At 39.7% G+C, this 15575-nt stretch overlaps 1 protein-coding gene across 1 annotated transcript in view; it reads right to left on the reverse strand.

Annotated features, from left to right (window-relative positions):
- Nucleotides 1-15575, reverse strand: part of MSH2 (mutS homolog 2) — a 61288-nt gene that overhangs the window by 7394 nt on the left and 38319 nt on the right. Inside the window, exons 8-14 of the mRNA XM_084261314.1 lie at nucleotides 13734-13843; nucleotides 10246-10369; nucleotides 9091-9241; nucleotides 6030-6127; nucleotides 3317-3562; nucleotides 1672-1876; nucleotides 563-810 (exon numbers count right to left, since the gene is read on the reverse strand). Of these exons, the coding sequence (XP_084117440.1) occupies nucleotides 563-810; nucleotides 1672-1876; nucleotides 3317-3562; nucleotides 6030-6127; nucleotides 9091-9241; nucleotides 10246-10369; nucleotides 13734-13843 (1182 nt within the window). The remainder of the gene's footprint in view (nucleotides 1-562; nucleotides 811-1671; nucleotides 1877-3316; nucleotides 3563-6029; nucleotides 6128-9090; nucleotides 9242-10245; nucleotides 10370-13733; nucleotides 13844-15575) is intronic.

Raw genomic sequence — 15575 nt, forward strand, 5'->3', positions numbered from 1 at the left:
CTAATAACTGTTCAGTTTAGTACCAAAAGGAACCCACTAAAGGATTTTGATTAAATACAACAGGCTACTACTTCTACTATGATGCCATTTGCTAAAATTCAACACGTGATTGGGCAACATCTTTCTTCAATAATTAAGCCTTATTACAATGAAACAGACATTATTAAAAGCTGTCAGCATATAAAAGTTACACTCTTCTCTTTTAAATGAACAGTTCAGGAACTTTTATATATGATCCAGCAAAACTAACTTTCTTTCAAAATGAAAATTAAAACCAAGACAGTAGCAGGTTAAAATGTGTGCCTTAGGTAAATATAAAAGAATCTTTTTGAATCTTTCTGCTCTTCTTTGAAGTAAAAGACCTCAAAAGCATGGACTTTGAGCAGCAGAAATAACCAAGAAGTCTTCACAAAGAATCCCCAACACATGCTCTATGGAACATGACTGTTATAAACCCTAGACTACAACACACAAAGTATCTTTTTATGTCTCCTCCATTAATATTTCTTCCTCTTAGTGCAAAATAAAGTCTACCCTGGTCACCCCCATGACACAGCCTTACCTTCCTTGACACGATAAAGCATCGTCAGGGTGTCATCACTTGTCAGAGCGGTAACATGCAGGTTATTCACTGTTGGCACTTGGTCAGCAAGAGCTGTCAGCTCATGGAAATGTGTAGCAAACATACAGAAAGCACGAATTTTGCTAGCAATGTGTTCTGAAATAGCCCATGCTAAGCCAAAGCCATCATAGGTAGAAGTTCCTCTTCCCAGCTCATCAATGATTATGAGGGAGTTTTCAGATGCTGTCCTAAAAACACAAGAACATTTTATAAGGTTTGAAAACAGCACGAACTTTGGGTATTGGGAGTGCCACAAGTTACGTTGTGGAGGCACAGCATGAAGGGCAGAAGATTTGGCAGGTCCTGCCAAACTAATCTGATTGCCCTTTATGACAAGGTGACCTGTTTAGTGGACGAGGGGAAGGCTGTGGATGTTGTGTACTTGGACTTCAGCAAAGCCTTTGGCACCATTTCTCACAGCATTCTGCTTGAGAAACTGGCTGCCTCTGGCCTGGACAGGTGCAGCCTCTGCTGGGTTAAAAACTGGCTGGATGGCTGGGCCCAAAACTGAACACAGCACTTTGGACATTGAGGTTCTGGAGTGTGTCCAGAGAAGTGCAACAAGGCTGGGGAAGGGTCTGGAGAGCAAACGCTATGAGGAGATGCTGAGGGAACTGGGGTCGTTTAGCCTGGAGAAGAGGAGGCTGAGGGGAGACCTTATCATTGCCTACTGTTACCTGAAAGGAGGGTGTAGAGAGATGGGTGTTGGTCTATTCACCCAAGTGACAGGTGATAGGATGATGGGAAATGGCTTCAAGTTGTTCCAGGGTAAGTTCAGAGTAGACATTAGGAAAAAATTCTTCACCAAAAAAATTATCAGGCACTGGAACAGGCTGCCCAGGGAGGTGGTTGAGTCACCATCCCTGGATATATTTAAAAGACAGATAGACAAGGTGCTTAGGAATACTGTTTAGCATAGGACTGGAATGGTTGGACTCTGTGATCTCAAAGGTCTTTTCCAAACTCGTGATTCTGTGATTCTGTAAATGCATCTTCCTTAGAGCACCTCCTTTCCCCAACTAACAAAATCAAACAAGCACAGGACTTACCTAAGGATTGAAGCAGTTTCTAACATTTCAGCCATGAAAGTAGACACGCCCTTCAGCTGACTGTCTCCAGCTCCCACCCGGGCCAGGATACAATCCACAATGGTCACTTCCGCCGAGTCGCACGGTACGAAACACCCAATTTGGGCCATAAGAACAATCACCCCAGTCTGGCGGATGTAAGTCGATTTTCCCCCCATGTTAGGGCCTGGAGAAAATATTACACAAAGGCATTAAAAAACCCACCATTTTTACATTTCAACATTCCTTTTACAGGAGAACGGGCTCTACCTTAAAACAAGGAACATTTAAACCTCTTGCTCTTCTGCCCAGAAAGAGCAGCAGACTTGCCTAACAGGTGCAACAAGTAGCTCCACTACTACTGAGGCCTGCTTCTGCGTCTTACTGAAAGCTGCTTTTGCAAAAGAAAGGTGACTGGGGAGGGTCAAGGACTTCTGAAGTTCTGTGACTGCTCAGAAGTGTACACAGGCATTAAAAACATGTCCATACAAAAAACTAATAAGCTTTCATTTCTAAGTCATCAGTATCACTGCTTAATAATGAAAATAATTTGCTTTCATCTCAAACAACAATTGCAATTTGTCTATGAGAATTAAATAGCTTAGTTACAGACTGGGGACAGGCTAACCCATGATGTGAATTACAATATAAAGGGATTCTGAATCAGCAAAAACAGACATTAAGAAGTTAATTTTAACTGGCATACAAATGAAATAAAAAGGGTTTTTCCAGAAAACTGATCATTAAAACCAATTTTACCCTTTTGCTAACCAGAAAAACAGGAGTGCTACCACGCATGTATTCGGATTTTTAGTTTTTCATTATGTTAGAAGTGTTCATTAATCACTAATTTCAGATCTCTGCTAGTCAGAATTTATGTCAAGGACATCTGGATGGAAATTAAAATCAAATTAAACAGATAAACACTAAAAATGTTTTCCTGTGAAGTAAAATTATCTTAATTACACCAGAGAATTGGGAAAAAAAGGTTACAGTCATTAAAACATGTTTTGTGTTTTAAAATCAACTTTAATACTAAACCAGGAAAACATTAACAGAGAGGCTGCTTAAAATCTTGCCTACAGAAGGTTCCCACATAGCCACAGTACAGTCGATGCCTAGTGGAATTTTCCAAATTGCTTAAGCAGGTTCAGGTTCTCCAGCTCCTAAGGTTGCCTGGCTGGTGGAGTTACATTCACTAAAGCAAAGAATGCATATATTAGAGAAGGACTAATTTGTTATTTCCTATTGCCCTAGCAGACCCTCTCTCATTCCCAAATGACTATTTCTAAATTAGCAATCACATTCTTCAGAAGTGCCCTGTTAACTACAATCATAACAACTAATTCCATGACTATTAGTTTAGTATGTCTGCGTGTTAACAAGAACAGTCACAAATACCCTCCCTTCCTTTTTCAGAGCTAAGCCTCATCCCCCATACAGAAGAATTAATAACTTGCTAAGTGTTCACCCTTTGCTGATTAGAGGAATCATTTTGACAGAGTTTTATTGCGTTGCTGGTTGGTTTGCTTGCTCCTATTATTGTTTTTTGAAGACATCATTATTTGAAACAGTCGAGGCATTTAAAACTTAAATAAGAGATGAAAAAGACGACAGAAACATTTACCAGTAATAATGTGGAACATCTGCTTGCCCTTCTCAAAAGTAACGTCGTTGGGGATGAAGGCCACCTCATCTTGCACTTCAATGCAAGGATGCCTGGCACCTTTCAGTATAATCCTTCCTTGCCCCTTTTCCAGAATGACAGGACGGACATAGGGCACTGGTGCTCCATTTGACACGTGAGCAAAGCTGACAATCGCATCTAACTGAGCTATGACATCATTCATCGTCTGTATTGGTTCTGCATAACCTGGGGTTGATTAGAAAGAGAAGCAAATTCAACAAGTTAGGTATGGTTTTGTTCTTGCTGAAAAGACACCTTAGAGCTTGTATAAAGCCCGTAAAATTAATTTTACTCAACACAGCAGTCACCTTCTGTGGGAGTTTAAGGTGTAATCATTTTTTTTTGGAAAATGGAAGTTTCCATGCTCTGACTACAAAGGTGACTTCTTCAGACTAGGAGAAGGAAGAGACGAAGCCATGTTGATTGTTTTGCCTTAACACCAGACAACTGGAAATAGCTTCTTTTAGCATGGGAAGGCAGATGGTTGGAAATCCAGTACAATTCCCTTCCTCAATAACACACTGCATTTTGATGTTCGTGCAAGCAAAGACAACAGAGACCCAGTGCTGACAATTCAGACTCAGCAACCATTTACGTTTACACAAATGATGCTATGGAGAGATCTGTAAAACACCAGGTACTGAGGAACCAGTTTGGGTGTTTTGGTTTTAAGAAGAGGTAAACAGAGACCTGCAGAAACAGTCCTACCTCTACAAAGTACATTTACTGTTCTAACATCATCTCTTGAACTGCCTAGGTATCATTAAGGGAACTTTCATTCAAGAATGACACATACATTCCAGTCTTTTTTCATTTAACTGCTTCTACTTGGGGAAGAAAAATGCTTTTTAAAGACAGAGAATCACAGAATTGTAGGGGTTTGAAGGGATCTCCAGAGATCGAGTCCAACCCCCATGCCAAACCAGGTTCCCTAGGACAGGTCACAGAGGGAGGCATCCAGACAGGTCTTGAATATCTCCAGAGAGGGAGACTCCACACCCCCCTGGGCAGCCTGTCCCAGGGCTCTGTCACCCTCACTCTGAAAAAGTTCTTCCCCATATTGGTGCAGAACTTCCTGTGCTCCAACTTGGGGCCATTGCCCCTTGTCCTGTCCCCACAGACCACTTAAAAGAGGCTGGTCATTTCCCTGTGTCCCACACTTGATATATTTCACTTGTAAGGCTATGACAGAAGCTTTAAGCACCAACAAGACTTAAATATACCAAGTATTTATAGATGACTTATTAAAGCTAATTCCACTATATAACTCCCAATTAGTTTTCCACATAAATATACAAACTTTAGTATTATACACACCACTTGAAAATTCCCAATATAGGGCGGAAAAATGCTATTGGTTTTGCACTATACTGGCAAATTCCTTATTATAACAGGTCAAAGTTTATGAAGCTTTCCACCATAACTTACTACACATTCAAATATATTAATACATCAGCTTCAAAAGTGCTTTTTAAAATCTTCAATACTTTACCCTTAGTTTAATGTTCATTACTGCTTTCGCTTTCTACTTCTCTCAATGAACTAAGATTTGTGCTGTTGGAACTTGTGCCTTTGGGATACACAATATTTACACATGCTCCAGCCCAAATTCCTGCTTCTTTTGGTGAAGGACAGTACTTCTGTCCTGCAGAATTACTACAGATTGCCTTTAAGCAGGCAATCTTAAGAGTAAAATATATGAACATTAGTAAGGAGAACATTTATTACTGTGTTCGGTTTTGGGCCCCTCACTAGTAGAAAGCGGTGTTGGAGCATGTCCAAAGAAGAGCAAAAAGCTGATGAAGGGTCTAGAGCACAAGTCTTATGAGGAGCAGATGAAGGAACTGGGGTTGTTTAGCCTGGAGAAAAGGTAGCTCAGGAGAGACCTTATCTCTGTCTACAGCTGCCTGAAGAGAGATTGTAGGCAGGTGAGTGTTGGGTCTCTTCTCCCAAGACAAGCAATAGGTTAAGAGGAAATAGCCTCAAGTTGTGCTGGGGAGGCTTAGATTGGATATTAGGAAAAATTTCTTCACCAAAAGGGCTGCCAGTCATTACCAGACTGCCCAGTGAGGTGGTTGAGTCGCCATCCCTGGAGGTATTTACAAGATGCATAGATGTGTTTATGGACATGGGTTAGCAGCAGACCTGGTGGTCCTACATTAATAGACTTGATGATCTTAAAGGTCTTTTCCAACTCAAAAGATTCTCTGATTCTCATTTTTTATTGCACTATATAAGGAATGACTAACCTGACCTTATATTGCATACCAATATTCTTTCTTCACACACCTCAGGTCCCTCAATTTTCTGTTGTCCTTTACCTCTTCTGCCTTCTACTTAGCCTGCTGTTCGGGTGGAGATGCCTAGTCAGGGAGGCAGGTGGAAGACAGCCTTGGCCTTTATAGGCATTTTTCATCTTTTTTTATGGGATTAGCATTTGCAAACACCCCAACATCACACATCTGTATCAATGCCAGGAAAAGATCTGACCACAGAACACAACATGTTTCAAACCTTCAACGATGTTCTAAAAGCCAAACCTCGTTGTTTGGGGAGCATTATGGTTCTTCGCTGTAGAAGTGCCTACAAAGAACTGCAAAGCCTCCCAGCATTCCAGACTCTGATATATATCAACAATGACATATATATTCACCTGAAGCAATGTTAATGATTTCCTTGACAATGGCATCCTGAGCCTCTTCATACTCTTCTCTGTTCTTGATATATTCATCATTGACGGCGCTCAGTTTGCTGTGAACAAAACCACAATATTTAGAAGCTGTGATGCTCTGTCTTTACTGCTAAAATGCCAAACATTAGGTTTCCTCACCTGTGAGTCCATACCAGTTGTCCCCACCTGTCTTAACAGCAAGGTTCAGCACAAGGACCACAACACAACTGATCTAAGACTCATCCACACAAGGGTATCAGTAAGATTAATGCCAAGTTGAAGACCGCCCATAAGAGCCAAACCAACAGTTTTAGCACCTCAAAAGACAGGATTCTTATAAATCTTACAGTATTTGTTTGTTAGAGATATGCTATGTGATAAAAGCTCTTAAAGCTGAATTTCTGGCCATTTTGCATCAAAATGTGGCACGTTATAGAACTGAGAATTGCTGCTAAGCAACAGTGCAATTAGCCCAGAGTACTACAACAGACTTATCAGAGCTGAAGGCATTGATTTATTTAATTCAGTAGATATCTCAGTGACCTACTGTCTCTAAGAAAAAGTGTTTTGTTCTTCCCAAGCTTGTCTCCCTGTTTGGAGCAATCTGCAGGACTGAACATGAAACACTCCCAAGTAGTGCAACCATAGGCAGAAATCAGCCTTGTGCTTCAAGTACCAGGTACAGAAGCAACTCTAAGTTAACTAGCACAGAGAAGTCTGTTTTATTAGTAATCCATGGGATTCCTCCTTCAGAAAGTAAGAGATAACACAGTAGAGGTTCTACGTACCATCTTCTCAGTTATGGAAAAGCCTAACTTCATTACATAGAATTATAGAATGGTCTGGGTTGGAAGGGACCCCAAGGATCTGAGAGTTCCAACCCCCCTGCCACAGGCAGGGACACCAACCTCCAGGCCTGGATCTACACAAGGTTGCCCAGGGTCCCATCCAATCTGGCCCTGAACACTCCCAGGGACGGGACATCCACCACCTCTCTGGGCAGCCTGTTCCAGCACCTCACCACTCTCTCTGTAAAGAACTTCCCCCTCCCCCGCCCTCCAATATCTCATCTAAACCTTCTCTCCTTTAGCTTCAATCCATTCCCCCTTGTCCTGCCATTGTCTGCCCTTTTAAAAAGTTGATTCCCCTCCTGCTTCTGGTCCCTTCAGGGACTGGAAATCTACAATGAGGTCCTCCTGCAGCCTTCTCTTCTCTAGGTTGAACAAGCCCAGCTCCCCCAGCCTCTCTTTGTAGAGGAGGTGCTCCAGTCCTCTCATCTTCACAGCCCTCTCTGAACCCTCTCCAACAGTTCCACATCTTTCTAGTATTATACCTTTAGATTCATAACATATTTGGAAAAAAAATAACCCAGGAACGTTTTGAAAAAATATCCTCAGTAAATGTTAAAATAAAATGCAATTAAGGTTTACACTTCGTTAATTTAAGTAAATTGGTGCAAAGTATATCAACATACTGCATGGTGTGAACTAGTATGTTTGCCCTCCTTTTCAAAGCAAAGGACTTCTCACTTAGGAAAGCGATCGACTAACAGAAAGTGTTGTTATTAGTAATAGCACTGGCTTGAAACCAACCTTGCCCTGTAGGCAGTGCTCCTCATGCACGTGTGTCAATCAAGATATCTTTCAAAAACCTCACTTATCTGATGCTAACTCCAGCAGGCACTGTTATACATAAAGCAACAGCAGAATGGTGTGTCTGAAACAGACTGCACAATGTATTAATCTCTGCTATTTTTACCCTTCCATATACCACACATGCAAGAACCTCAAAGGCCAGTTTTCTCCTGGACCTGTCATTGACAAAGAACTTGCCAGGGGGCTGAAGTTAAATTAGTGACTGATTATTAGCAGCTCTTCATGGGGTTGATACCGGGTCTGATACTATTTATGCCTTGATTAACAACCTGATTGATGGGACTGAATGGGCTGTCAAATGCACTCTCAGTAAGGTTGTGAACACCAACCTGTTAATGGAAGCTGTCAGTATGCCAGAGGACAGGATGGCCATTCACTGAGGTATCAACAGACTGGAGAAGTAGGTGGACAAGAATTTAAACACAAGCAGATGCAAAGTTCTGCAGCTGGGATGAAATAGCTCCATGCAGCATGGGTCCAAAAGGCTATAAACTAGCTGCGACTCTTTTCACAAGAGTCATTTCAGCACTGGAACTTGTGCCCCATAAGATTATGAAGGATGCTTGGAGAATGGGGACCTGGGCAAGGCCTTGACCTACCTCATCTAACCTTGAGACAGATAATTTCTGAGGAGGCTCTGCTTGATTCTAACCTCTGAATGAGGGGTTAGACCATTTAACCTCAAGAGGTTGCCTTCAACCTCAGTTATTACTTGATTCTGCATATGCAACCTTCTACCCCATTTGCTCTGTGTAAAAATAAAAAGTACAGAAACAGAGACACCCAATGACTGAGGCAGTCCCTGCTCCTTCTAAAAAGCTCTGAAAGCGCTAAACAAAGTGCGGTCCCTTTGCTTTGTTGACAGGGAAACACTGAAACAACATCAATGCAATTAGCCCGAAGATGGTAATTTTAAAATAGCTTAACCTCTAGAGCCACAGGCTGGAAGTCCAACATGTAGGACCAACAGAAGTTACAGCATCATTTGGAACAACAAAAAAAACCAAAAAAAAAAGTATCACCAAAACTGATGCATGTCATATTTGGTGGTCAACATAAATAGCTCTTTTCTTATTGCAGCTTGTTAAAAGTGTCTGTATAAACACAGTGAGTGCAGTTATGCTACTAGGTGCAGCTAAAACAGAGAAGTTAGCCTGAGTCAAAGGACCAAAAATAGCTAACAGTTGGCAAAGTAAATGGGGAATGCACCTTCTAACAGAAACTATATGACTACACCACCCTCATGCCAGTCTTGTTCAATGTCTTAGATCTGTTTAAATTCAGTCATTTGAGATGTAGGGAAAACAGTTTGCTAGCAGAATTAAAAAGAAAGGCCCAATTTTGTTTTCTCACAACAGGGTGAAAAAGCCCCAAAGATGTTCTCATACCTGTTAGTAAATTTAACACCATTCTTCTGTGTATCCACTATTGAATATTTTGAGTTGTTCCGGAGAACTTTCTCCTCCTTGCAAGTTATTCGGAAGTGATGTCCAAACTGTGAATTTGTCTCCAGTTTGATACTTTTGCCAGCTTCCAAACCTTCAAGGGAAAAGAAAGAAACCCACAATCCAAATAACTCTATTATAAAGAATCACACAGCCTGTGCTATTTCTTACTAGCCCCCAGTTTGTATGATATAGCCTCTCTTACATAGACAACCCAGTATCCTTGCTCTGCTTCTGTGGAGGTATAAGAAATAGCAAGACTAGTAAGTTTACTTATTAATTTTCTTCTCTTACTTTGATATGCTCCTAAATGGCATATTCAAATCAGGGTCACAATTATTCTATTGCTACATATTCTCCAGAAATGTGAAAAACATTCACAGGACGCTGCTGCTGCTCCGTAAAGGACATCACCTGGAGTCTTGTGATCCTTCTACTAACATACACTTCTGCTGGTGAGATTTCTCCTTCCATCCCTACACTACCTTGTCTTCCTTTCTTATTTTTCATCCAGCTATCTTGTTTTCATTCAAAAAAAATAAAAATCAAGACTAAAATGCAGGCTACATCTTTAAGCCCTTGGTAAAATAACTATGGCAGTGCCAGTTTTCCTTGTCATATTTACATTAAAAATCTTTTAGTTATTTTTTAAGTTGCTCTTTGAATGTCTGGTTCATCAGCTGTGCACAGATTTTTTTTTTTTTTTTGCATAGGATAAGAAATCCTTTAAATGCCTCATAGAAAATGCACAGGAGGTTGGGTGGAGGGACTTTCAATGTGTGTCCTCAAAGGATGTCAAATAGAACTAGGCTTATTAAGAGTTAGATGATTTGCAGCTCTATAAAATGAATTCTGCAGTATCTTGCAACATATGTGATGATTTCTGAAATATGTTGGAATGCTGTCCTTAAAAAAAAGAGGCCAAGTTATAAACCAAAAGTGACTCCGTTTTCAGACTGTAGTGTGATAACTGGAGTCACCCCGAGATAATAATAAAATAATAGAAACCTCCCTTAACTCCTCTACAACAGTTTTTATCACTTGATCCCAAAGCATTTTATAAAGGAGGTAAGAATCAAAGATGGTTTTATCCACTACCTAGTTCTTTGGCTGCACTCTTTAAAAATGACTGCATTTTTTCTTCCAGTTCATTCATCTTCTCTCTCAATTCTGTCAAGTTAGGATCAAAAGAGGCCTTGACAAGAAATTCATGATTCTCCACCTAGGAAAAAACAACAACAAAAAAACAATTCATGTGAACATTAGCAGTTAAAAAAAAATGCAATCAATCACCTCCCTGATAACATAGAGTGAAATTAATTTACTTAACCATTTACTCAATTCTAATATATTGCATTACCCGCCCCAATTACTACAGGGCAGCTCATTCCTCACTCAGGCCTTGTGAAGTAACCCTTAGTAGGTGACAACAGGACTGCTCCATCTGACCACACTCCTCAAGTGAAAGCCAAGTGCAATCAAGTGAATAGAAAACATTTTAAAACTAAATTTGAAGTTCAGCTAAGCTTCTAAGTAAAATAATCATGGTTTACTGAAAATATTAAAAACAAGTGCTACTAATTAATATATAAAACCATCAGGCATGCACAACTCTTATTACTCTCTAAAATTCTTCTCAAGCTGTGCTCCTCCTACAGCAGTATCTCAGTTATAATTAAGTACATAATTTAAAGCAAACTTTCACTTCTTTTCCACAGTCCTCAGCATGAATATGGCCTAAAATCTGATGGGGCAAGCATAAACAGGATTCTGGTATTTGAATTCTTGGTGCATTGTACCTAATGAATCTACCCTCTACCCAACTCACTCCCCTCTCATCTTGCCAAAAGAAAAAAAATACTCAACTCCTTGTGATATTTCATTGATATACTGATCACTGAAATGCCCTTAAGCCTACCTAGAATCCAGTACCACATTAAATACAAATGTTAAATTTGCTTTATAGATTAAGGAACATAACAGACTCGTACAACAGATGGTCTGGACACTTTTGCTACCACTTTCAGTCTATATATAATCTTTCACTGACAAGAGTCATGCAAAGGGGCACAATGAAAGCAAATCCATTAAAGTATCACAGAATCACAGGGGTTGGAAGGGGCCTTCAGAGATCATGGGGGTCCAACGTTCCTGCCAAAGCAGGCTCCCTAAGACAGGTCACACAGGGAGGCATCCGGAAGGGTCTGGAATGTCTCCAGAGAAGGAGACTCCACAGACCCCCTGGGCAGCCTGTCCCAGGGCTCTGTCACCCTCACTGGGAAAAAGTTCTTCCCCATATTGGTGCAGAACTTCCTGTGCTCCAACTTGGGGCCATTACCCCTTGTCCTGTCCCCACAGACCACTGAAAAGGGGCTGGTCATTTCCCCCTGTGTCCCACACTTCAGATATTTATAAACATTAACGTGGCTAAGAATCAGCAAGACATTTCCTTTTGTCCAACTTCACACACACTGCAATTTTTTCAGTCAAAGTTTTTGCTCAGAACTACTCTGGAATGAACGTCCAAAGCATGAAATACGTAACATGGTAAGCAGCAGACTAACATCACAGCACTGACAACGCTTTCATACCTGCATATGTTTGCTTACATGAAATAAGACCCAAGTGAGTCACATTCCCAAGGGGTGCTCAAATCAATGAGCTGACAGCAAATAATTTGCAGGCTCTGGGACTATGTTGAGCCAGCTAGCTAATCTGAAAAACAAGTCCTTCTGCAAAGGGCTGTGCTCTTACTACTCAAACCAAACTACTGTATACAAAAAGCACTAACAAACTTTGAAGCTGCCCTGACTTGAGGAGGAGGTTGGAGTAGGCATTTTTTCCAAAGGCCCCTTATGATTCTGTGAAAGACAGGAATGGAAGTGATGGTTTCTCAACTTCATTACAGCGAGGTAAATGAATAACCACATCCCACACTTTTTGAACTCAGAGGTTTCGTTTTATATTAGAATGGATTATTGACATAATGTAGTTGCTATGACAACCTGTCCTTCAATCACACACTCAGAACAGAGCTGGGTATTTTGTTTGAACTCCCTAAAAATCTAAGAGGAATTTCAAGTCAAAGTTCAAGTTTTAAGGTTCATATGGACAAGGTTTATTCTTCTGGAAAAACCAGTGCTGACTTATCTGCAGGCATTTTCTAGATCTTGAAGAGGGAAAAAAAAAAACCCAAATCCAACACACTGGATTCTATGGGACTTGATAAAAATAGCTGACTTGTTTTTCTGTTTAGAAGGACAACAAAATATTTTTGAAGTAGAAGCTGAAAAGAAATTTCAGAGCTGGACTACTAAGGGTGAAGGCTTAGAACAGCTGTTAGTTTTAAAGAAACCAGAGTCCCAGGGCATACAAACGGCATCAACAGATGGTCTATAACTAGTATAAAGCTATAAATTTCTTCATTAGCATATATCACAAATTACAGCAACACATCAATCAAACAGTTGCTATCCTTAAGCAGTAAAATGCAGTTGATGAATGCAAGCACAATACAGAGAGACAAGAAGTGGTGCTTCTGCCCTGGAGAAAAATATGTATGTCCAAAGTTTCTGAGCCATTGCAGTTTTCAAAAGTTCAATGTCTTGCCCTTACTCCCATGCCTGGCACATGGTTAGGTAGATTGTGTGTGTCGGCAGTCAGCAGAGATTGACACTTCTAACAATTCTGAAAGACTCACAAGTTTTCCAAAATTACTGAAACATCTTGAGAAAGGAACATTAGTTAGGTTTCTGACCAAGCACATATATTTCAAAATGCGTCTTACCAATTCTCTAGTAAACATAATGGGGAAAACACCAACGTACAAAACTCACTAAAACCCTTGGCATTGTTTCACCCAGTTCACATTTTCACCTAAGCGTTGCACAATGACAAATCAGTCACTATGCTTCTTTCTGCTACAGATTTAAGGAATAGGAGTGTTCCTTCCAGTGTTCTTTGACCAATTTTTCCTCTGAAAAGAACCTGCCAAACCCAGTTTTCCCTTGCAATCACAGTCCCATCATCAGTAATATTTTCTGAGCAAGTGTAGATGGAATATTGTAGTGGCTTTCTCTCCAAAGACAAAAGTCTTTATACTGGAAAGTGAAGTCAGTCTCTGTATCTAGGTCAATCATTTTTCAGAAAGGCAAGCTGTTAGTTATGAAGACTTAGTCTCACCAAATGGAACCAAGTCTAACAAACTTTACCGAAGCAGAGAAGCATACAATTAACATACTCTGACTACATCCAAGATTTGAGGTATGTAACAGTAACTTTGAAAATATGAAGAGGCAGGAAGTGACACAGTAACTTCCTCACTTTTAGTACTGAGGAGATTTTTTAAAACAAAGTTTCAGGTCCACAGCATCTATGTACCCCAATCATCATTGCCTAGAGGGTTTCAAACAGATGATTTCAAGTATCCTCTTCATATTTAACTGCTATACTAATAACAGTCTTCATACATTCCACTGACTACTTAATATAGATTATCAATTAAATTTAGTGAGTGTAGCAGATTGCAAAGTTCAATAAGAAACTTTAATTGCTAAGTAAATCCCCTCCCACACACCAGCCCATACCTTATCCATGTCCAATGTTGTTTCTATCATCTCCACAAACTTTGAGAAGTCTGAGTAGATATCATTAAGAGGTGTTATAAACACTGCCAACAACAACATCTGGTGAGCTCCTGTTACAGAAAAAGAAAAATTACCATTCACAAAACCCCACAATTTTAACAGAATTCACTTACTCAAGAACAAAAGCAAAACTATGTAGCTGGTGAATTTTTGTTCAGATCGGTAATTATTATTTCTCTCACACACACCCATCTATCTCCCTCAAACTGGCATTGTCTAATTTATACTCTGATTAGGCTTTTACCTATTCTACCATCTTTCTTCATATATGGTGATATTAATTCCCCACTGCCATGAGTAAAACTACAACAATTTGAAAGCAAACCTGATGGCTGAACATTGCCTATTCTTGCACATAAGAAGTTGAAATGGCTTTAGTAACAGTGTATTCTACAGGAACCAATTTTAAAGATACAATGTGGAAGTCTTATCATTCACACTCAAGAGTTTTATTTTTTCTTAGTTCAAAAATACCAAAAATGTACAGTATTTGGTAGGTTACAATACAGACATAAATAGAAACTGAGGTGTACGTTTTATTGTTGTGTTTTCTGTTAAAAAAATAGGCCATCCACTCTAACCAGACCTTTATTGTCACTAATTTTTCCACTGAACAGGAAGTATTCAAAATTAAATGTCTTTTCCCATTGTATTTTGTAAGCAGATACACTGTAGCACCAAGTATAACTGCATAGCACACACACTGGTTGGAAGTCCATAGGACATTGGAAACATCCAACACAAAATGCAGTTCACAGTTAACTTAACATGCACAAATACTGCCAATTTTGTTAAAGAATATTTTCTTCAGGCCTACAAATAAGCACCTATCCAGCAGCCAGCCATGAAAACGCTGTTAGTAAATGAATGTTTACATCGTTGCAGCCACTTCAAGCTATGATTTAGTCACAGAAAGATTAGCATTATTGACTGTATGATTTACACAAAATGCTTCAAGAAGAATCCAATACTATGAGCTCATCACTGAATTATGTACAAAATTATGGTATTTGCCTGAGATGTTTACAGGCAAAGCTTTGCACATTAACAGAAAAACACAGAATCAAGGTCTGGACATTTCCCAGACTAGGGAAGAGTCCTTACCTCTCCTAAGAAACAATATACAAATATATAAAAGTCAGAGAATGAGGACATGATTACCCAAGGGAATCCCTCTTCTCTCTCAGCACTGTAACTCAAATAGAAAAAAAAAAAAAAAGGTTTGGCTTATGCCTTTTTGCATCCCCACTGCCCCAAGCTTTTCAAGTTAAAGCTGTTAACCACTTAGTATCTACATTAATAGATTAAAATAAAAAAAAAATGTTGTTGAGAGATTACTGAACTTGTAAAAATGTAGTCTTCTGTTGACCAAAAATCTTCAAAGCTAAGAAAGATCTGAAATAAAGGGCAGCTTGCTTTTTATTCCAAATCTCTTGCTTGCTCTCGTCAAATTTTTTTTCCCTCTCCCTCCTGTAAAAAGACCCATCTAGAAAACGTCCATTCTTCAGAGTGGACTTGGCGGTTCCCAGTGCACCAGCTGGCAGAGTGCACAGCAGGCACAATGAAATGATCTTCAGCACTGAACTGATGAAAAATGATTGTGTTTGAACTTAAAGTAACAATTACAATTTCTATTCTTGACAGAAGTAGGAAAGTTTCATGATACTACTTCATTATTTAAGTTTGAAGAGTACATCTTCAGACACCACAGGAAGATCACATTCAAAAACTAGAAAAATATTAATTTATTACAGAATCACAAGGATGGAAAAGACCTTTATT

The sequence above is a fragment of the Gallinula chloropus genome (genome assembly GCF_964237585.1).
Source record: "Gallinula chloropus genome assembly, chromosome: 3".
NCBI lineage: Eukaryota > Metazoa > Chordata > Aves > Gruiformes > Rallidae > Gallinula > Gallinula chloropus.